General features: G+C 52.5%; 1 protein-coding gene across 4 annotated transcripts in view; it reads left to right on the top strand.

Moving 5' to 3' along the window:
- DGKZ (diacylglycerol kinase zeta) overlaps positions 1–21,237 on the top strand; it is a 38,544-nt gene that overhangs the window by 11,034 nt on the left and 6,273 nt on the right. For 3 of the 4 annotated variants that reach the window (XM_042813644.1, XM_042813643.1, XM_042813642.1), the window contains 24 exons: positions 7,350–7,458; positions 8,133–8,228; positions 9,040–9,117; positions 9,428–9,484; positions 10,874–10,942; positions 11,397–11,468; positions 11,739–11,855; positions 11,942–12,013; positions 12,370–12,465; positions 12,720–12,802; positions 12,910–12,970; positions 13,386–13,499; positions 13,877–14,017; positions 14,375–14,453; positions 14,744–14,799; positions 15,731–15,793; positions 16,043–16,116; positions 16,228–16,339; positions 16,633–16,832; positions 17,122–17,222; positions 17,357–17,436; positions 18,718–18,787; positions 20,110–20,150; positions 20,633–20,823. In XM_042813644.1, coding sequence (XP_042669578.1) covers positions 7,350–7,458; positions 8,133–8,228; positions 9,040–9,117; positions 9,428–9,484; positions 10,874–10,942; positions 11,397–11,468; positions 11,739–11,855; positions 11,942–12,013; positions 12,370–12,465; positions 12,720–12,802; positions 12,910–12,970; positions 13,386–13,499; positions 13,877–14,017; positions 14,375–14,453; positions 14,744–14,799; positions 15,731–15,793; positions 16,043–16,116; positions 16,228–16,339; positions 16,633–16,832; positions 17,122–17,222; positions 17,357–17,436; positions 18,718–18,787; positions 20,110–20,150; positions 20,633–20,823 — 2,232 coding nt within the window. Of the gene's footprint in view, positions 1–13; positions 7,135–7,349; positions 7,459–8,132; positions 8,229–9,039; positions 9,118–9,427; positions 9,485–10,873; positions 10,943–11,396; positions 11,469–11,738; positions 11,856–11,941; positions 12,014–12,369; positions 12,466–12,719; positions 12,803–12,909; positions 12,971–13,385; positions 13,500–13,876; positions 14,018–14,374; positions 14,454–14,743; positions 14,800–15,730; positions 15,794–16,042; positions 16,117–16,227; positions 16,340–16,632; positions 16,833–17,121; positions 17,223–17,356; positions 17,437–18,717; positions 18,788–20,109; positions 20,151–20,632; positions 20,824–21,237 lie in introns of those variants that run through there. The other variant, XM_042813641.1, reaches the window with a different exon arrangement.

Genomic DNA, 21,237 nt, shown 5'->3' with positions numbered 1-21,237 from the left:
GTGCTGGTTCCCAGAGGCTGAGGTGAGCCACAGCTGTTCCATGGGCCGTGAGCAGGGTTGGCAGAGGGGCTCAGTGAAACCCAACTCTGTGGCGCTTAGTGGCTGCTGCTCTCCCTGCCAGCAGTGGGTTTCCAGCTGCTCATGTTAAGGCACCGGCTATATCCTGCCAGCACATGGAGGAGGCAGGCAGTAGGAAACCTGCAGTGTAGCAGAGGACAGTGGAATGGGGAGCCAGCCTGTGCCCTGCCAGGCTGTTCCTAGCCAGCCACTTGGCCCCAGAATAGTCTGGGGAGGGCAGGACTGACTTCTGGGCTCCTGGCATCTCTCCTGGTGCTGGTGGCACCCTGTGCTTTTTCTGAGGGCAATAGGATGCCCTTCTGCTCCTCTGTTGCGGGTGTCCAGTCCCATCTCCACATTATCAGTGTCTGTAGCTGACAGCCTTAGGCTCCGTTGGCTTTGCTCCATGCTTTTGAGAGGTCTGTGCAGCTTCCCCCACTCCCAGCCTGGGAGCTGCATTCCTGCCTGACCGTGTCCCTCACATCGGAGCTTTTTCCCTGTGCTGGTTTCATGCTGCTTCTCTCAGGCTGCTGTGCAGTTCCCTGCTTGAGCACCATGCTGGGAAGCTTTCTCCCAGCTTTCCATATGCAGGGGGATCTGGGAATGGGCACCTGGGCTGTGGGACTGGCTTCCCTTTAAGCAGGGAGGCACGGAGCTGTGGGCATCTGCTACAGGAACAGATGGCCTATCCAAATTGCCAAGGCTGGCCTGAACTGCTGCTGCTTTGTTGTTCTGCAAAAGGAGCTCTGAGAGATAAGGAACTTTTTAACATCCCTCTCAGTCTGGGTCACGGGCAATGCTGATGAAACCAAAATAAAATCTGTGTGAATTGCTGCTGCCCCATCCCCTGCTCTTGCCTGACCCTTGCGCTCTGATGTTTGCTTGCCCTCTGCTCTTTATTAAGGATAATTCACCTTCCCAGGCTGTCACTGTGGCTGCTTGGCTTTCAGCATAGAAGCCAAACAGCAGCGGCTTCTTTAAATCAGTGCTGCCCAATTTCTTGATAACCAGGAGGCAGATTATTTAGTGCAGTGGCAAATAAACTTCATAATGTTATGATGGTGGAAAGTTGTCAAGGGATATGAATGTGCAGCTCAGCCCAGAAACCTCCAAGGAGACAGCTTTAGTTTAAATGAAGACAAAACTCTATCTTTCATGGATTTTGGGAAGGAAATCACATTGTTGTAATGGGAACATTACCCTGAGCCTTAGGGCTGGCAAACTCTTGACTTTATGAAGTATAAGTGGAGAGGCTGAGCTAGCCTGGCAGGTATGCTTTAAAGAAGGCCTGCGGCACATTGAACCTGGCAGTGGGACTGGGCAGGGCGCAGTGCTCTGAACCCCTCCCTGCACTCCCAGCCTCGAGGTACTGCTTGGGATCTGGGACAGAGGGAGCAAGGAAGGTGTGGGTCATGTTGGGCACCAAATGGCAGCAAAGGGGTTGTGGGACCGGAGCCTGGAGAGAGGCAGGATGGAGCTGCCACCAGCAGGAGGTAGGATTATGACCAGAACTGTATTAAAAAAAAAAAAAAAAGCCTCAGACCCCTGTGCTCCCATCTCCTGTTCTTCCCAGCAAGCCTGACCTTGGGAACACTTGGTTGTGCATCTTGTGAAGGGCCTGGCAGGAGGTGGGACAGCTGGTCCCTTTTGCCTTATTTTGGTCAAGGCACGGACAAGTGCTGGGGACTGCACTCAAATCGCTGTGTGGGCTTGGGTGTCTCCTTCAGTACTGCTTTGCTCTCTGGATGAGCTTCCCATGAGAAACTGCAAAGCTGCAGCATTTCCTTTCTCCCACTTGCCTCTGAGCCCTGCACAAAGCAGCTGCAAGCATCCTGTTGCTGCCTCCATCCCTCCTGCTCTGGTTGTTTGGGGAAAAGAGATTTTGCAACAGTTTCTAATTAAAGTCAGTGAAGATGCTTCCAGGCAGTTCCTTTTGTCCTCTGGGGACAAACTGTCAGTGTGGAGGGACAGGGGCTGCAGTATGACAGATGGGTGTCATCATCCCTTTGACAGGCTGGAAGGAAGCAGTAAGAGTCCTTCTTTAACCTGCGTGCTCATGGCATCCTCAGCTCCTGGAGGAGCACCCAGAAGGACTGAAAGTGGCAAGGGGTTATAGTTAGCAGTGGCTGCTTGTAAAGCCTGGTCCCATCCTTGGGTGTTTGGTGTGGTCATCTGCCATGGGCACTGGCAGTCAGATAGGTGCTGACCCTGTGCCTCTCTCACCAAGTCCTTGCTGCCAGTTGGGTGCTGAGCTGTGCCGTGGAATTCTTGTCCCCTGAAAGAGGGCACGTGAGTTTTCCCTCTGGCCATTGTCTGCAGGGATCCCATTACCATTCATTGTATGGAACGTGTCAGACCTTGCGGGTTCTTGGATCAGGTCCCTGCGCTGGCACTGTTGCAAGGTGGCCTGTATGTGTGCAGCAGAAGGCTGCGAGTTTTGCTTTTGTTTGGCCTCATTCTCTGGACGAACGATTGTGCTGGGTCTGTGCCCTGGTGCAGCCTTCTGGTCTGTGCTGCAGAGTGTCACACGCTGTCATGGGGGCTTTGTGGCACACAGTCTCTGAGCTGATATTGCCGCCTTCAGGTGATGGCACAACTGAAGGTGTTCTTGGCTATGGCTACTGCTGCTAAAGGCTCTTGGTTTGGATGGATGTGTTTTTGGTCATCTCAGTCCTACGAGTGGTGCAGCATTACTCACACATCAGCTGCAGTGATGAATCGGAAGGTAGAAGGGCTGACAGTGCTGGGAAACATGAGCTGTTGTCCCCACTGTGACAGCTATCAATGGCTCATACAGCCCACAGGCAGTCACTGCTTCTGTCCTGCTCCTTGCTGGTGGGGGTTGTCTGCACCCCCACTTCTGAGCTGGCTGAGAGCTGGTGTGCCTGTGCCTTGACTATTCTCAGACCTTTCTGCCTTGGAGTCCACATTCACACAGCTCTGCCCCTTGTGAAGCTTCTGCCTCTGGATCATGATGTAGTACAGATTACAGCTGGAGTGGAAATTTTGGGTAGAAACCATCTATGCAGAGTTTGGGAACTTGCTCACCTCTCTGCAACCACAGCCCTGAGGGCTGCACCATGTCTTGACCAGCGTGTTCCCTTCCCTGTCCGGCACAGGCACTTGCTCTGCAGCATGCAAGCTGTGGATGGGAAGCGAAGCTGCATGGAGCTCAGGAGATCTTGGCATCACACACAGGTGCCTGCTAGTAACGCCTCTTCCCAGGAGTTGAGCTGTGCAAGTCACTGTCATTGCCAGGGAGGACAGCTTGTAAACTGAGACAGGCTCTTGTGTGCATGATGGCAGCTCTGGTGCCATAGCACCCACCCAGACACCGCAGCAAGTACTGCTTCGCAGACTCAGCCAGGACAGATTCTCGTCATGGAGAAGGGCAAAACATGGGCTCATTTCCCTCCTGTAGCTCCGTGCTTGGAAAAAATGCTTTCCAATCAACTAACTAGAGGCTTGCTGAAAGGTCTGCTGATGGTTTTTTCAAGTCCAAACTTTCTCTAGGCTTTGAGGCTTGTTTGGCTGGCATCCCTCTTCTTCTGGGCACTGGCAGGAGGACACCATGGTGAGGGGGGGGGGAACAATGGCACAGGCAAGAGGACCGAGCAGCATGCTGCACTGTGTCCCCCTGTCTGAGGACACTGAGGGCATGGTCAGCACAGTACTCAGAGATCTGCCTGAGGCTGCTGGAGCAAAACGAAGTAATGGAGCTGAAATCAAGAAATATTCATGATGTGGGTAGAGCTTAGAGCTTATGCCTTGAGGGACACTGTGTAGAAATCAATCTGTCTGGTTTTGTTTCTGTCACCACCAGGGGAGTGATAGCTGCTGGGTGATCAGGGTGCCCATGTCAGCCGATCCATGAGTTCTCTGTCCAGTGAAGTTACAAGATGCAAGTTTTCCCTCTTTGATCTCTGCTCGGCTTTCCAAGGGTGTTTATATCCTGCTGCCGAGGTTAGCTCTGTCCTTAGAGCACAGGGCTGCATTTTTCTCTGAGAGCCCCGGGGGTTCCTGCAGCACCTTCCTCTTCCCCCAGCTCTTCAGGGCAGCACACACTCCAGGATACGTTCTTGCTTTGGCAAGGTCTCAGCCCACCAGCACCAGGCAGGGAGCACAATAGGCTGAGGAGCTCTGAGGGGTCTGGCTCAAAAAAATCCTACCAAAAGCTCCAAGTGCAGATCGCAAGCTGACCCCTTCCTTATTCACAGAATGAGATTGAAATGATAGTGTTGAGCTGCATGCAAGTAGAGTTGATGTCCTAGTGCGTGCAGAAGTATTATTTCCTTTTCCTTCTACCCTGCAGATGCCAGGCTGCAACTAGCCCCTTGAGCTAACAGCCCAGTGATGCAGCCTGCAGAGAAGCAACATGCTGTTCTCTGTTGTGACTCAACTACCAAAAGTCTTTTCACAGAAGCGTGGAGGTCACAGAAATGTCGATAGTGTTAGGCCAAGGGCTGCCAGGACACAGCTCTCCTTCAGCAGTACCTGGTGCATGGTGCTCTGATGGTGCACATCAGTGCTGGGCACTCCATGCAGTCAGTCACTCCACACTGTCAGCAGCAGCTCTCAGTGCCTGCGCTGTACTCTTTCAGATTGGAATTCAGTTGCAAGCAATAGGGATATCTTCATCATCAGATCTGAGCTGCTGCCACGTGGTACTGTTATAAGCTGTCAGATTACCCAGCAGTAACCTTCACTGCTGATGTCTGGAGCGTGAGTCCATGTGCCTTTTTCTGACAGCTCTGGAGATAAAAAAGACCATAATCAACCAGTAACCAAACGTAAATGTCAAGCCAAGGGTGTTCTGGCAGGTTTCCTCATGAGAATGTGGTGTGAAAAGGAAGGAAGCTGTGTTAAGAGATCTTCCTGCCCAATGCAGCAACTCAGCAAGCACTGCACTAGCTTTGTGCTGGTGGAATATCTGGGACAGAAAGAACTACCTGTTGAGCTCACTCAGGATATAGGTGGACAATTCTGTCTCTCCCAGCAGCTTAGCCTGGGCAAGCTTGCCACACTCAAGCAGTTCTCTCATGTTGTCTTTTTTCAAATACATTTTATTTGTTCATGTAGTTTTTAACACCTGTTGGTGATGATGCAATTCACTGCAGTATCCCACTGATGTTGGGGAGAAGGGACAGGAATGGAGTGCTGCAGTGACAGGGACAGGCTGGAAGCTGGCTGGTCAGCAAGACATGGTTAAGTCCTCTGGAAAAGCCTCATGGTCCTCGGTGGTGTGATGGCTACCCTGCTAGTCACTGGGCGGGGATGAGTGTATATGCATTACTCATGATGGAACTTGAGAAATCCCTCCGAGGTGATGGTACTTTGTTTTTGCTTTCAGTTCAGCAGGGCTCTAACTCCCCTAATGCTGCTCTCTGAATTGCACATTCCACTGGAGAGCATCACTAGATGAGAGAGACTAGAGACTTCCTTGTATAACCAGCTGGAGGCAAAACCAAACCTGACTTTTCTGTCCTCCACCTTTGTAGCAATTGAAGATTCAGAATTTGCTTCTGCCATGCTCTTTAGAGGCTTGAAACAAACTGGTCTGGAGAATGGGAGTTCTGGTACTAGTCAGAGTCAGCCTCTTCTGCTCTGACCTTTGCATGCCAAGCTGAGAGCACTGAAACTGCTGCTGCAGCAGCTTCCATCTGTGGCCTAGTGCTTTTCACGGACAGCTGCAACGCCCTGGCAACACACTCAGCTTTGAGGGAAAGGTCAAGAGACCCGTTAAAGCTCTTTCCAAAACGAGAGGGAAGTTTTGAGCAGGACAGATAGGATGATTTTCCTAGTTCTCCTCTGCTCCAACTTTCTCAGCCAGGCTCCACCAAATGTGCTTGCCCTGCTTTGACTTGCCTGATTGTTTTCCTTCTTTAGTGCTTAGTTTCCATTTGCCACAAATTCTGTGGGGCTGCTGCTGCTTGTGCTGAACGGTTACGGCTGCAACACCGGGAGAGCCAGCACCAGTGGGGAAAATAGTGGTGGGGCAGAGAGCAGGGCTGGCCTCGCCAGGGCAGGAGCTCATCCGTGAAGCAGTCTCATGTGTGATTCTGAGGGTGCTTTCCTCAGGCTAAGCTGTGAAAATAAGCATGGACTGCCTTAAGAAGAGCTTTGCTTTGAACTAGAGAAGCCCAGACGCTCCCAGTGGGTCCCAGAGGCTGGGCCCAGCCCTACCATACATACCATACAGCCCTACCATAGCACCCAGCTCTCTCAGCTCAGCTGCTCCAACTGTGCTCTGCAAACCTGGGGCCATCCCCAGCCCCGCAGATCTGTGGGCAGCCTATTTAATTCCTGCTTTCTGTGTCAACAGCCACCGTCGGGCACAATGGAAACATTTTTTAAGAGGCACTTTGGGAAGAAGGGGCTGCCGGGCCCACGGCATGCCAGCGTGGTGGCTGTGCCCACGGGCAAGGCCCGACGCCGCTCCCAGGCCGGGCTGCCCTCTGCTTCACTGACCCAGCGCCGTCGTGGCTCAGGTGCCCCACTGCCAGCTCTCTCCTGTTTGCCCCTGACCCGCCGCCGCGGCCCCCGCCGCCGCTCCAGCACCACCCCACCGTGCCTCAGTCCCCGCTTCGCCGTGCAGCAGCGGCGCGGGGGCTGCCCTCCAGCCATCGATGCCACGCTGCTGGGGCCCTCTGTGCTGCTGGCCGGCCTCCTCCCCGCTGGGCGAGAGGGTGCCGGGGATGCCTCCAGCTCCTGGCCTGCAGAAGATGGCGACGGCAGGGTGGATCGGGGCAGATGGTGGGCCGAAGAGAGCTGGCTGGGCATGCTGCCGCGGCTGCGGCCGCTGCAGGCCAGGCTGCTGACACGGGGCCCTCGATGCTTGCGCCGCGCCTCCTCCCACCGCCTGCCCACCGACAGTGGCTGCAGCCGGGCTCCCCACGGCCTGCCGGGCCGCTACCGTCGCCTCAGCCAGCGCCGCCGCTCCAGCGATGTCCTCTGGCCTGGGCTGCTGGCCACCACTCGCACGAGGTGGCTGGCCCAGCAGTGCGCAGGGGCTGCCTTCCCTGAGTGCTTGGAACCAGAACCAGCCTGCTGCCCCGACGGCTGGAGCCCCAGGCTGCTGTATGTATGGTGGTGCGCAGGAGGCGATGCTGTGGGAAGGGAGGCTGGGGTGGGCAGGGTGGGATGGGCAGGGCTATGTGTACCAGGTAAGGCTGCTTCAGGCTCCACCGCATCTTGGAGAAGCATCCTGGGGCTTTTTGCTTGACAGCCCAGCAGGCTTTGACACGCCATTCTTCCTCCCCTGAGCTAATAGCTGGCCCTCCTGTGTTTTCCAGGAAAGCTATTGCCAAGTCCAGCCTCCAGCACATGGTAGCCCAGCCAAACCCCATGCTAGCCCTGAGGAGCGAGTCAGAGAGGCAGATACGCAGCACTGTGGACTGGAGCGTAAGTGGTGATGTGCTTCGCTGGGTGTTCCGTGGGACAGGCTCCTGACCGGGAAGCAGCAGGCTTTTCCCTTGCTGAGGCTTCCCAAGTGACTTCGGCTTTGACAGTTTTATGGCCTCTGCTGTGCCACCATCTGGTGCCACTGTCTGTGCTGCTGGCAGCACCCCTTGGCACTGTGAGGAGAAGCATGGGCAGCTCCCCGGGAAGGTGGCACAGCTTTTCCTCCTCCAGCTCAGCTCCTGGCAGTGGAGGTTTCCTGGTGGCTGGGGCTGAGCACCAGGACAAGCTCCTGCTCCTCCACAGGCAAGGCCAGGCAGGCTGCAAGCTGCGCCTTTAGGTCACAGAGTGGAAACTGTTTTTCATGTGATGAACTTTCCCCAGATTCTCCTTTCAGGTGTTGGAAGCAGCACCTCTATGCAGGACATTTTGTAGCTGGGCTGGGGATCTTTGCAATGGGATCTGAACAAGGGGAGAGTTGGTTTCCTGGGGCAGTCTGATTTCCTCTGTGGAGATGTTGGCCCTGGTTTCTCGATAAATCTTGATACCTTGCCAACACTCAGCTCCATTTCTTCTTTCCCACCTCATCACATAACTTGTCCCTGGCACAAAGCAATTTAGGGATGGGGTGATCATTTGAGGATGCTCAGAGGAACATGTTGTCTTGTGCCTTTCAGGAGACTGCAGTCTATGGGGAGCACATCTGGTTTGAGACCAATGTCTCTGGGGATTTCTGCTACGTTGGGGAGCAGAACTGCATGGCCAAGCTGCTGGTAAGTCGCCTGGGGTCACTCGCGCTCCCTGCGTGCTCCTCAGCTGCAGGCTGTGCTGCCACCCGGTGGAGAGACCACGAAGAACCTGGTGCTGGGAGAAGTGGGAGCCTGGGGAGCTGGCAAGGGGAAGAGGATGAGTCTCTGTGTGCTGCAGTGCTGCCATTCAGTTTTCAACAGGAGTCTAGTGCAGAGCTGCACACAGCTGCAGGTCACTGCAGGGAGGGGTTGTTGGGATCACACATGCTTAGTGGAAGAATCTGAATCTAGTTTCTCTGGAAAAACCTTTCAACACAGAGGAAGAATGAGCAGTGGAGACCCAGACCTGCTGTCCCTTCTCCTTGCATGCTTGTACTGGAGCCCCAACAGGCCTTGCAGCAGCATAGCTGCACTTCTCTCTCCCTGCTTGCGGACTCAATCCTGTTTGTGGTGCAGGATCTACAGCACTGATGCCACCATGTGCCTGCCCCCTAGCCTTATACTGCCACCAGATGAGCAAAAGCTTTGGGCCAGACTGTGAAAGTGCTTCCCAAACAATGTCCTGTTTTGTTCTATGGGAGTGACAGAAGAGGCAAAGGACTGCTTTGGCAGTGGGAGAGCACCTCCCTGTTGTGCTACAGACTCAAGAGCATCTGCTCTAGGCATGTGCTTAGATCCTGTTACTGGCAAGGTGTCTAGATTGTACAAAATTCCTCTAGGACTTGTTCTTTACATCCTGAAATATATGACGGAAGCATGAGAAATGGTTGAGTTTCTGGCCTTCTTACTCTGCTGTTCACATGCATGTTTTTCCTCCCATTTTCTCATCCTCCAGCAAAAACCTCTCTCCAGGCGTAAGTGTGCAGCATGCAAGATCATAGTGCATACACCCTGCATAGAACAGCTGGAGAAAGTGAGTAAAACCTGTTAAGCCCTCTCTGTGGCTTCCAAAGCTCTGACAGTATGATACTGGCCATTCCTTTCTCTGGGGTAGCATAGGAGGATTGGAAACTGCAATGTGTTGCTGGAAAGAGACAGTACCAAAAGGAGCACTATTTACTCTATTGGGAGTCCTGACCCCATTTTGTTTAATGACAGAGGTGGTGGGTTTTTCAGTCAAGCATTGAACATTGCCAGAGGTTCTGCTATACTAAAATAAACTCCAGTAGGTTTCGTCTTGGTGGTGATTTTACTGATTCCTATCATGTGTGTTCAATCCACAGATAAATTTCCGCTGCAAACCTTCCTTCAGGGAGTCGGGATCACGGAACGTACGGGAGGTGAGATGTGAGCCTTGGATGCTGCCTATGGCTGAGCACTTGCCTTTCCAGTTTGGTTGCAAAGGGATCAGCTGCTGCCAGCACGCTGCCCATCAAAGTGCTGGCATTGTACTGCCTTCTGGCTCCAGAGGGGAGGTGCAGTAAAGAATGTTTCCTTGCCAAGCAGCAGCACAGTCTGGGTATAAGAAGAGAGGAGGTTGCAAGCAAGAGGCAGAGCATCTGCTGCTTTGTATGTTATATAGCTCATGTATCTGCATGGGAGGAACACGCAAACAGTGTTTCTTGAGAAGGGCAAAGAACCCCTTCTTTGCTGATGTCCAAGCCAATAGAGCAGGCTGTGGCAAGCAGCAGTTCCCCAAGTTTCCCACAGTTTGGCAGGGGGCAGCGCAGGCTCAATTCTTGCTCTATTGCTCAGATTTGCCCAGGGTGCCACAGGTGATCCTACAGCAATGGAAAAGCACCCACGGTGGTGCTGCACCACTTTTATCTGCATTGTAATGTAGTGGGTGTAAGCTGGGACCTACCTGCTGAGCTGCACTGGTGAAGCACCTGCCAGCCTTCATGACTCATCTTCCATCCTCTCTCTCCAATACTCCTCAGTTTACCTAAAGGCATCCCATTTCCGTAGAAAAGCATTCTTCCAGAATTTTTACTGCCTGGTTCTGTCCCCCTACAATACTCAAAGACCCCACTGTGAGGTATCCCTGTTTCCACCATCCTGCAAGCACCAGCCCTTATGCATAGTGCAGCTGTGGGCAGGGAGAAGGTGCCCATGAGCAACTCTGTTCCTCTCCTTGCAGCAGGTTAGCAGGATTTTATCTGGGGAGAAGAGCAGGCTGAATTGGGCATGGGGCCTTTGGGGCTACTTCTTTCCTTGAAAAAACACTGTTAGAACTGGGCAGGTTGCTAGGAGCAGGCAGCTGACTTGGCTGCAGGCACTCCTGTTGTCTTGCTGTGTGCAGAAGCTGTGTCTCACTGGGAATTTTCACTTTGCCCTGGCACCTTTTTCACCCTTCACTTTTGTCATCTGGTCAGAGATATTAAGAGAGAGAGATACGGTTTATGGCCAAAGTAACATTATAGGCTATTGCTTACCCATTCTGTTGTTCACTTTCTGTGATTCTATCTTCAATTTCTGACTCTTCCTTTCTGATTTGGTTCTTTGTTTTGTCTTGTTTTTTCCTTTTCTTTGAGCACCGCAATTTGGTCTTGTGCCCCTAAGTTCTTTGGCTTTGCCTTCGCAGAGGTTTGGTGCTGGTGCACAGGGGCAACAAGCTTGCTACAAGAGCAGAGGTTCTGGCTGGCCTGTGCCTGTTCCTCTTGCCTGTTCCTATGTCCTTGTATGCATCGGGGCTTTCACTTTTTTTTTTCTTTTTTTTTGCCCTTCAGCCCATAGTTGTCCGGCATCACTGGGTGCATCGGAGGCGACAGGAAGGGAAATGCCGGCAGTGTGGCAAGGTGAGAGGACATCTTGGTGTGTTTTTCCTCAGCCTGAAGGGGAGCTAAGGTCAAACAAGGGGCAATAGCAGGACTGGGAAGTAGAATTCCTGCCTAACATACTTCTATTCCTGCTAGGCAGGAGCAGCCTATGGCAAAACCAAAACTAGTGGCCTGTTTCACACAGTGAAGCACTACATAATTGCTACATGTATAAAGTTGTTCTCCCCCTGGGCCCTGTCAGTCCTAGAAGGAACTGTCTTCCTGATGCACTATCCCTGGGCAATAGAGATGCTCCTGCAAAGCGCACAGCAATCTCCCTGGTACTATAGGGTGGTGGCTGGGGCTATCTGACAGGGATCAAGAGGGCTCCAGGTGCTGGCACACTCACTTTGTTTATATATCTGGGAAAGTCCTATTGGATGGCAGAAAGCTGTAAGGGAATTCCCTAAGCCTCTCATCCTTCCCTCTGCAGGGTTTCCAGCAGAAGTTTGCCTTCCACAGTAAGGAGATTGTAGCCATCAGCTGTTCTTGGTGCAAGCAAGCGGTGAGCAAAGCCCCATTGAACATCTGCTCTAATGACCTCTGCTTTTAGCTGGGACCCCCCAGGTTTATCCTCTGCGGCCTGCACTACAGCTACTCTTACCAAGATAGCTGGGAGCTGCTATGGGAAGCTTTCTTCTCAGCCCCTCCTAGGGGAAGCCCTTCCATTACGAAACTCCTGTATCATTTCCTACAGCTCTCCTTTCACTGGCACAGGGCAGCTGGGAGGAGAAATGGAGTGGGCTGAGTTTTCTCTGTCTCTCTGCTTCTCCAGTATCACAGCAAAGTGTCATGTTTCATGCTGCAACACATCGAAGAGCCCTGCTCACTAGGAGCTCACGCTGCTGTTGTTGTTCCTCCCACCTGGATTTTGCGGGTCCGACGGCCCCAGGTAAAGCATATCAGCTCTTGTCTTTTTGCATGGCTCCTGCTTACCCAGCAGTTCCTCATATAGTGTTTGGGTTTTTGTCTTTTCAGAATCCAATGAAATCCAGTAAGAAAAAGAAGAGGACATCATTCAAGCGAAAATCCAGCAAAAAGGGTGCTGAGGTAAGAAATGAGAGGGGTTGGGAGTGACCTTGTGTTGGAAAGGTGGAGATGCTGTGCAGTGAGGAGCAGAACTGGGAAATCAGGGCGCTATTCAGGGACTGCACTGAGGTGCGAGGTGAAGGAGAAGGGGGCTGGGGCAAAGAGGAGCCTTGGGAGTGGCTGAAGATCTCAGATTGTCACAGAGCTGAGAAAAGCTGAGGTGAGTTATGTCTGCTGGCAGGGCACATCCTAGCTATTAGATTTATGCAGTGGTTGGGATATTCTCTTCTTTCCACTCTTGATCTATGTGATGTTAGCTGGAGGTGGGAGTTTGCATTTCACTAGGTCTGTTAATGGTCCTGTGGTGTCTTTTGCAGGAAGGGAGGTGGAAACCTTTTGTCATCAAGCCTATGCCAGCTCCTCTCATGAAGCCCTTGCTGGTGTTTGTGAACCCCAAGAGTGGTGGGAATCAGGTATGGTCTTGCCCTTCATCTCCCTGAGAAGGCAGCTCTTTGCCATTTGGCTGCTGAGAGCTCAGAACAGTTTTAGTAGTCTCAGCTGCAAAAGGGGCTAGAAACCTTTGCTGTCAGTTTGCTTCCAATGCTGTCCTCTTAACCCGGACTTTGCCTGAGTACCCCAGAACACTGCTGTATTGACCCGTCACCAGGCTTTCTTCCCTCTGCTCACTGAGAACTGCCCGTTACCTGAAATCTTTCTTACCCCCTAGGGAGCCAAGATCATCCAGTCCTTCATGTGGTATCTCAACCCACGGCAAGTTTTCGACCTCAGCCAGGGCGGTCCCAAGGAGGCGTGAGTACTGTTTGCTGTATTTCAGTTTACCCCTGCAGTAACACATTTTCCTGGCTGCAGTCTCAGTGTCTGTGCCCTCCCCTCCTGACCCTCCTTGCTCCTCGCAGGCTGGAGTTGTACCGCAAGGTCCACAACCTACGGATCCTGGCATGTGGGGGAGATGGCACGGTGAGTCCCCCAGCCCCTTCACATCCACGCTACCCTTTGCAATACCCTTTTGGCAGCCCTCCTCACTGTAGTCCAGAACAAGGCAAAACGTGTGCATTGTGTTGTGCCTGTGATACAGCTGGTAGCACCAAGTACTGTGGGTCCCCTCACGCACAGCTCCCAGGAGGTCTAGTTGTGTGGAGTGTCTGCATTTGTGGCCCTTTCAGAGGAACAGTGTCCCCTCTCGGGCTGCTGGTATCTCCTGCAGCACTCATTTGAAGTATTAAAGAATGTGAATAGCCTCAGTAGTGCCAAAGGAAACCTGTTTCTGCCTCTCTGGCTGTGGCTAGTATCATGTCATGTCACCTTCATGTCACCTTCATCTGCCTGTTGTTCCGTGAAATAACCAACTGTTCCTCTGCACCCTCTTTCACAGGTGGGTTGGATACTCTCCATTCTGGACCAGCTGCGCCTCAATCCACCTCCTCCTGTGGCCATCCTTCCGCTGGGGACAGGCAATGACTTGGCCAGGACACTGAACTGGGGTGGGGTAAGTGACAGGCCGAAGAGCCAACTGTGGCCAGAGGTGGACAGATTGCTTTGACTGATGCGTTTGCACCTCCTTATCCTAAATGCAGACCAGTAAATAAGTGCCATTTGGACATTACTGTTCTTCTGACATATAAACTATTCTGAATTAGATTATAATATATTAGAACATTAACAAAAGCAATCATTTTTCAAACTTTTGGGATATTTCTAGAAAGAAGATGCATTGTTTTTAAATTTAAAGTCCCATTTGGTTGTTATGCATTCAAGTAGAATCTCTCTTTTCCACATACTTTCCTCTGAGATGTTTTCCCACAGTCCACTGTCTCTGAGACATCCCTGGGAGGCAGATAGAAGACAGGTTCTCTTCTTCACTAGGGTTACACAGATGAGCCTCTGTCCAAGATCTTGTCACATGTGGAAGATGGGAACATTGTGCAGCTTGATCGCTGGAACCTCCGTGTGGAAGCAAACCCTGAAGCAAACCCTGAGGAAAAGGATGAGACAGCTGCTGACAAGGTGGGACATCTCTCTGCCTTAGTTGCCTATTCTGCTGGCGTGTCTGCTACTCTTATGCACGGCGGCGGGTGGGCTGAGTGCCACACTGCCTTAAGCCTCTGTGATACGTGTGCCTGGACATTGCCTGTCCTGCCTTGAGACCTGTGCCAATACCACAAGGCCACTGAGTACAGAACAACAGATAAGAGCTGGCCCACTGCCTCAGGCTGGTCACCTCTGTGGTGTTCTGGAGGGACAGCTGATCTCCACTCACCCTTGTGAGCACAGTGCATGACTTGCCTTTGCCATGGCCACACAGTGGCAGCCTCATTCTGCCAACATGAGGATTTGCAACCTTGTTCCTCCCTTCCATTTCAGCTTCCTTTGGATGTCTTTAATAACTACTTTAGCCTTGGTTTTGATGCGCGGGTGACGCTGGAATTTCATGAATCCCGAGGTACGTGGCAGCAGAGTGCAGTGGGGCTGCAGCAGGTCTGCAGTCAGGGGCACCTCTGTGACACATCATAAATGATCCTTGAAAAAGTGGACAAGAGGATTGATGCCAGAACAGAGGTGAAATCAGAGGGATGAGAGGAGTTGTTGAGGGAAAGAGGGATGTGTGCAATGGCAGTGAGCTGGGAACTGTCCTGGCCAGGGCTGGCTAGAAAGCCATGTTTGGAGAAAGCAGGCAAGGAAAATATTTATATGTTCAGGCCAATGACTTGGATTTTTTTCTCTTTTCCTTAGAGGCCAATCCAGAGAAGTTCAATAGTCGGTTTCGGAATAAAATGTTCTATGCTGGGGTGAGTGCATGAGGGTATCTAGGCATTCCCTCGTAGATTCAGCTGGAACATAGGCATGGCCCCAGCTCCTGTCCATTACCTAAATTCACTCCTCTGAGTTACTGTGCTTTTGCATACACCTAAGCTGAGCCTTGCGCCTGAAACTGGAGAGGTGCTGGAAAAGGTTTGCAGCGCTGGGAGTTGCAGGTCTGCCTGGCTGCAGACATTACTGGTGATATAGCGTTCTCTCTGGCCTGTGGTATAGTTGCTCCCTTGATCTCCTGCCACTATTGTTCTCAGGCTCGAGGACAGTCAGCCAGGCAGGACCTCCTCAGAGCTGTGGGAAGGCAGAGGAAGGGAAAGCCTCTCCATAGAGTCCTCAGGCTACTTTGGTCTTTTATTTTTTTTAAACCTTGGGCCGTTTGCAGCTCCCTGGCTAATTATGCCTTCTAGAGCTTTGCATCTTATTGTCTTATTTATGTGTCTGTCCCCTCACCCACAGTTTACCTTCCTACCCAAGTGGGGTGACTGGTATTTTAGCTGTACTGAAGGCCAAGTGCTGCTCTGTACCATCTCACATGTCTCCCACCTATATCCCCTATTCCGTTATTTCTAAACAGTCTTATCAGTGTTATGCTCAAAACTGAAATTGTGTCCTGTAACTCAAGTGCCTCAGTAGAGATAACCCACCTTCCCTAAAGCCAGGACTGGGCTGGCAAGGAATGGTTGGGTGTGTTACTGAAGCTGTGAGGTGCCCCAAGGTTTTTGGTGGGCAAAGTGGCAATGGGAATGGATCAGGTTGTTTTGGGAGGGTGAGAGAAGAGGGCTTCTCCAGTCAGTGGGGAGAGGGTTTACTCCTCTCAGCAGCTGGGGTTTGAAGGTTGGTGGCAGGCTTCCTGGCTGCCCATTTCAGTGAATGTCTGGGCACTAACTCTGTCTCTTGCCTTGGCAGACGGCTTTCTCCGACTTCCTCACAGGGAGCTCCAAAGATTTAGCGAAGCACGTCAAGTTGGTTGTGAGTGTGTGGCGGTGCACTGGGCCAGGGAGGAGGGCAAACTGTATAGGGAGTGAGGAGCAGCTGCTCTAAGCACACTGTGTGTCTTAGGGCTGGGGGAGATGGTGTGTTCCTTGGGGCATCACCTTCCCTTGGCTTGGAAGATGGTCGCCCTGAGGAGCAGAGGGGGAGGCTGTTTCACCCTGAATAGCTAGGGCGGGCCAGACTCCTTCCTTATAGCAGCCTAAGTGCCCCTGTGTTTGTCTCCAGTGTGATGGGGTGGACCTGACCCACAAGATCCAGGACCTGAAGCCCCAGTGTTTGGTCTTCCTGAACATCCCCAGGTGAGCAGTCCCAGGACCTGCTCTAGTGCACTGGCCTACTGACTGCCATCCAACAGATCTGTGCCCAGGTTTGAGGGTGTTGTCCAAGTGTTGTTCACTGTCCTTTCACAGATACTGTGCAGGCACGATGCCCTGGGGCAACCCTGGAGAGCACCATGACTTCGAGCCGCAGCGCCATGATGATGGCTGCATTGAAGTCATTGGCTTCACTATGACTTCCCTGGTGAGTTTGTTTGTGCTGGTGGTAGCTTGCAACCAGGGGAGTGACCAGTCCTATTGCCCAGGTGTCAGTCAGCCCCACTGCTTCACAGTTCCTCTCCTGTGCTGGCCTGTGTGACATTATGTTTTCCCTCAGATTTAGGCAGGATGCTGTCTTGCACTGGTCTCTGTGGATTCCTTCCCACTGAGATCAGGTCCAAAACCTTCAGAACTCAGTTCACCATCTGGCTGACAGTGGATGTTTTCCCCATCCATCTCTCAGTCTGTGCTCTGCTCTCACTCTGGACTCTTTCACAGGCTGCATTGCAGGTGGGTGGCCACGGGGAGAGGCTGTGTCAGTGCCGGCAGGTAGTTCTCACCACGTCGAAGGCCATCCCCATGCAGGTAGATGGGGAGCCCTGCAAGCTGGCAGCTTCCTGCATCCACATCTCCCTGCGCAACCAAGCCAACATGGTGCAGAAGACCAAGCGGCGCAACTCCATGCCTCTGCTCAACGAGTAGGTTCCTCAGATCAGTCTGTCATCTCCTCTCCAAAGCAGAAGGAGGGGATGGAGAAGGGGGGGGAATGATCTATCACTCCCAGGAGCATTTTGGTCCTCTCAAGGTGGAGCTGGAAAGGGCCCAGGCTGCAGAAGTGTGCCTAGAGTCTCATATCAAAAAAGCTGCTGGTGGCAATCTCCCCACTCCACCCTGGGCTTTTGCCTGTATTGGAGGAGTAAGGTGCATAAGGAGGAAGTGAGTTATCACCTTCTGATCCCTTCTCTTTTCCCTTCCCGTGGCATGCAGCCAGCAGCCAGTGCCTGAGCGGCTGCGAATCCGAGTGAGCCGAATCAGCATGCGCGACTACGAGGCACTGCACTATGACAAGGAAAAGCTGAAGGAAGCCTGTGAGTGACCAGCTGAGTAACAGAGGGGTGGGAACTGCACTCCCTGAGTCCAGCAGTGCCTGCAGCTGAGCTGTGTGAGGTACTGGGGATCGGGCACAGCTTCCTGAGTTGTATGTGTGTCCCATTTTGTGCAGCTGTGCCGCTGGGGATCATCGTGGTTCCAGGGGACAGTGACCTGGAGTTGTGCCGGACCCAAATTGAGAGGCTGCAGGAGGTGAGGCTCTGTGTAGAAGAGGTTGTGATTGAGTGCTGAGTTTGGAGGGAATCAGAAGGATTTCTAGGCTGCCTTGATCTGCCCGCACCAACACTCACGTTCCTGCTTCTGGTAGGAGCTCATGATTCACTTTCACCACATGGTGGAGGCAGGTTCCCGAGCTGGACGGCATGATTCTCCCTGCCGTCCAGCAGCTTATTTCTTTGCATTGCTCTTCTGACCTTGTTCTCCAGGCTATGAGTGTCATTGGCCCAGAGAGATTCTGTGGCAGAGGAAAAGGCCAGCACAAGACCTACTTCCTTCTACATGTCTGGGGAGGCTTTTCCTCTGCCTTTGTTTGCTGTACTGTGTGTTCCTTCAACCTCCTTTTAACCTTCTACAGGCTTTGCATTTCGGGGCACAACTCTGCTTCTCCCTTGATGCCCAGATTAGGGTTGTTTTCCCCCCAATACTCTTTATTTGCAAGTAGTAACTTCATTGCTCTTGCAAGTGTGCTAATGTGTGTCCCCCACCTGTACACAGGCTGCATAACCTTCGCTCCTGATGAGCAATGTCTTCTGAGTCCACAGTGTGGCTCCTGGTGTTGTACTGCACAATCCGTTTTTCTCCCAGTTTACAGAACCTTGCTCAGTCCATAGTGAGCTGGCACTTGCAGCCTAGGCTGTCTTAAGCATGAGGCTAGGAGACTCCTAAGCTCAGAGGATACCACTTTCCCACATCATCAGCCTGGTAGCCACCTCCAAAGCAGTGCTGATGTTCCTTGGTCACCTAATGTTTTTCCTGTTTTCTCTTCTTGAGCTATATTATGTTTCCTGGTTCTGGATTGGGGCAGACTTTGGCCTGGTAATGTGTAAAGCTGCTTGCCATATCTGCAGTAGGGTGACAGTGCAAACCTCTGTGGGACCAAAGAAGGGATAGGGGGATGCCCAGGCAAATGCTGTAACAACATGCCTTGCCTTTCTGCAGGATTTCTCTCCACAGCCCTCTGCTTTGCAGCGCCTGCTCTTTCAGGTGTGTACGGCATCTCACCATCCCTCAAGCCCATCTGTCATGTGCATCATGCTTGTCTCATGGGCTCATCTTCTGGCACTTCTCCAGTGAGCTGGTATGTCAGCTCTGCTCTGTCCTGTGCTGCCCTCCATCACAGTGTTCGAAGTCCTCATTCCTGTCCAAGCACCTGCAACCCTCCAATCCACAGGGACCTCCCAAAACAGGAGGGACACGCTGGGGAGAGAATAGAGGAGCCAAGTGACATCGCTGTATTCTGTTTTTTCTATGCAGGAAGGAGATGGAGCCAAACCGAAGACACTGTCATCCCAGAAACTGTCACCAAAATGGTGCTTCCTGGACTGTGAGTATCATCATCTGCTGGGAGTGCTCTGTGCCTGAATCTGGAGTATGACAATATAGACCTTTAGGGCAAGTCATTGAGAGCCACGTGGGACTTGAGACTCAAGGATGTTGGGATCCCTGCAGCCAAGTTCAGCAGTTCACAGCCCAAGCTGTGCCTCTGGCAGCTAACCATGAGTAGAGCGAGCAGCCTGCCAGGCAAGGGCTATCTGCTGCTCTCCAGCCCCGGAGCTGAACACAGCCCTGTATGCCCTGTCTCTTCGGGACTGGTGGGGTTGCTCTTCTGTGGCATGCAGGCAGGGGGCCCCCATGCTCTAGCAAACTGGGAGTGAGAAATCACCTTGTATATCTGGGAAGTATGGGAACAGTTTCCCCACTGCTTTCCAGCTACTTTTCCCCATTCTGGAAACAGCTTTTTTCTCTCCCTCTGCCTTCACTGACCTGGAGGTCAGAGCTCTCTGTGTGTATCTGGAAGCTGAGATAAGTGACTATCACTTGACACTTTATCTCCCTGACTTGCAAGAGGAGTTTCCAATTGCCAGCAGCAGGGCTTAGGGCAGAGCAAAGCTGTCTACTTCCTGTGTACTCAGGGCAGCACACAGCTGCTTAGCCCTGCATGCAGGAGGGCTTAGCAAGGGCCAGGGAGAAAGACAAGGACAAGAGCCACTCCTAGCCTAGACCAGGAAAAACAGACCTGTCTCGAGAGCTGGCAATCACTGCTGATCAGGTAAAGGCCATCTTGGATATAAGTGAGATGCTTCAGAGGTCCTGGCAGGTCATCTGGGAAAATTGTCCTTTCTTCTTATCTCAGTGGAGATGCTGCTGTATTTCCCCTGAGATCTCGGGTCTCCAGCATGTGTGTTGGTCCCTCTCACCCTGCAAGGGACATCAGGTACAGCCAGAGGCTGCAACATGGGCCTGAGAAGCCTCATACTAGGGTGAAAGGATGTTGCTTCTCCCTTGGGGCCTTCAGACCCTTCACGAGGGGCTGCTGGGATGGCTGCTCCCAGGTGTCCCTCCTCCAGCCAGTCTCCCAGCAGCAGGTTCTGAGCTCAGGAGAATGCGTCAGGAAAGGAGCCAGAGCCTCATTCAAGACAGCACAGTCTTGTTAAAGCAGCTGAATTATAGGCCTTCAGCAGCAGCTCCATGGCTGTAAATCTCTAGCCAGGATAGAATAGATGAAGCTCTTTCACTCCTCTAATCCGATCTGGGCAATCCCCACTCAGTTTGCAGAGAATTCCCGGGGCCCCCAAGGGTCCCAGTGCAGCAACCTTGCCTGGGCAGCCAAGAATCACTCTGTCTGATTCTGTCCCTGTCTTGCAGCAACCACAGCAGATCGATTCTACAGGATAGATCGCGCTCAGGTGAGTGTGGGAAAAACAGCCTGAAACATAAGCTCTGAGGGGGGGACATTCAGGAGCCACTAAAAGCAACTCCGACTGTGTGAAGCTGGGTTGCCTCCAGGTATCATCGGGGGTGTGCTTTAAGCTGAGGCAGAAATCTTGTGAAGGTCTGAGGTCCTTTTGAAAAGAGATGGGATTTGTGCCAGCCTGGGGTGAGGACTGGGGGAATCGAGGCAGGAAAAGCATGCCTGACCACAGCCTCAGGCACTGGTGATGACAGGCTTCACAGGAGTAGACAAGGTGGGATGCAGCTCCCTTCTTTTCTGTCTGTCTGACTCCTTGAGGCTCCACATGGTGCCCCTTTCTGTCAGCTTCAGTCAGCTATAGTCCTGTGGGCAAAGGCTTTTCAGAGTGGTATGAAAGGTGTGGGGTTTGAGGGGTTGAGAGATGAAGCTATACAGATGTAGGCCTTGCTTCCAAAGAGGCTGACTTTTGCATTCCAGGAGCACCTCAACTATGTGACAGAGATCTCTCAAGATGAGCTCTATGTGCTGGATCCAGAGCTGGTGATCACCCAGACCGTAGGCACATCTCCTGCCATGCCTGATCTTGTCGACTCATCTGCCACACCTCCTGGGCACCATTTTGCTTTCCCTTCCTCTTCCTCCTCTCCACCCTGCTCTCCTGCCCCCAGGTGAGTCTGCAGTGGGAGGAAATGGGTTGCTGGGCCTCAGGAAAGATGAGCAGCAATGGGAAATCCATGGTTGGCTTCACAGCTTCGATTCCTAGGCTGGATTGCAGAGGGGATCCCAGGAATTGAATAAGAGTCCAATGCCAGATTAGACCAAGTGGATGGGATGCTGTCCTGCCATCCTTGCTTCATTGCTGGCTGTGCTGAAGGCAGTAGAGCATCACAGTGTGACTAGGCCACGGGGCCAAGCTCCAGCATCTGGTCTGTGGACATGGGTCAGGCCAGGCTCAGGTGTGGGTGCTGAGAGCAGTAGTGGAAACGGGAGTGGGGCTGGGGAAGAACCCAGCTTGGGGAAGAAGCAGATGGCATGGTCAGAGGGTAGCTGATACTTTGGCCTGCTTCTCCTGCTGGCTGGAG

The sequence above is a fragment of the Centrocercus urophasianus genome, unplaced genomic scaffold, assembly GCF_019232065.1.
Source record: "Centrocercus urophasianus isolate 14NV4802_14NV808 unplaced genomic scaffold, USGS_Curo_1.0 seq_14, whole genome shotgun sequence".
Classification (NCBI taxonomy): Eukaryota; Metazoa; Chordata; class Aves; order Galliformes; family Phasianidae; genus Centrocercus; species Centrocercus urophasianus.
The sequence above is the reverse complement of the archived record's forward strand: the minus strand, read 5'-3'. Positions and strand labels throughout refer to the sequence as shown.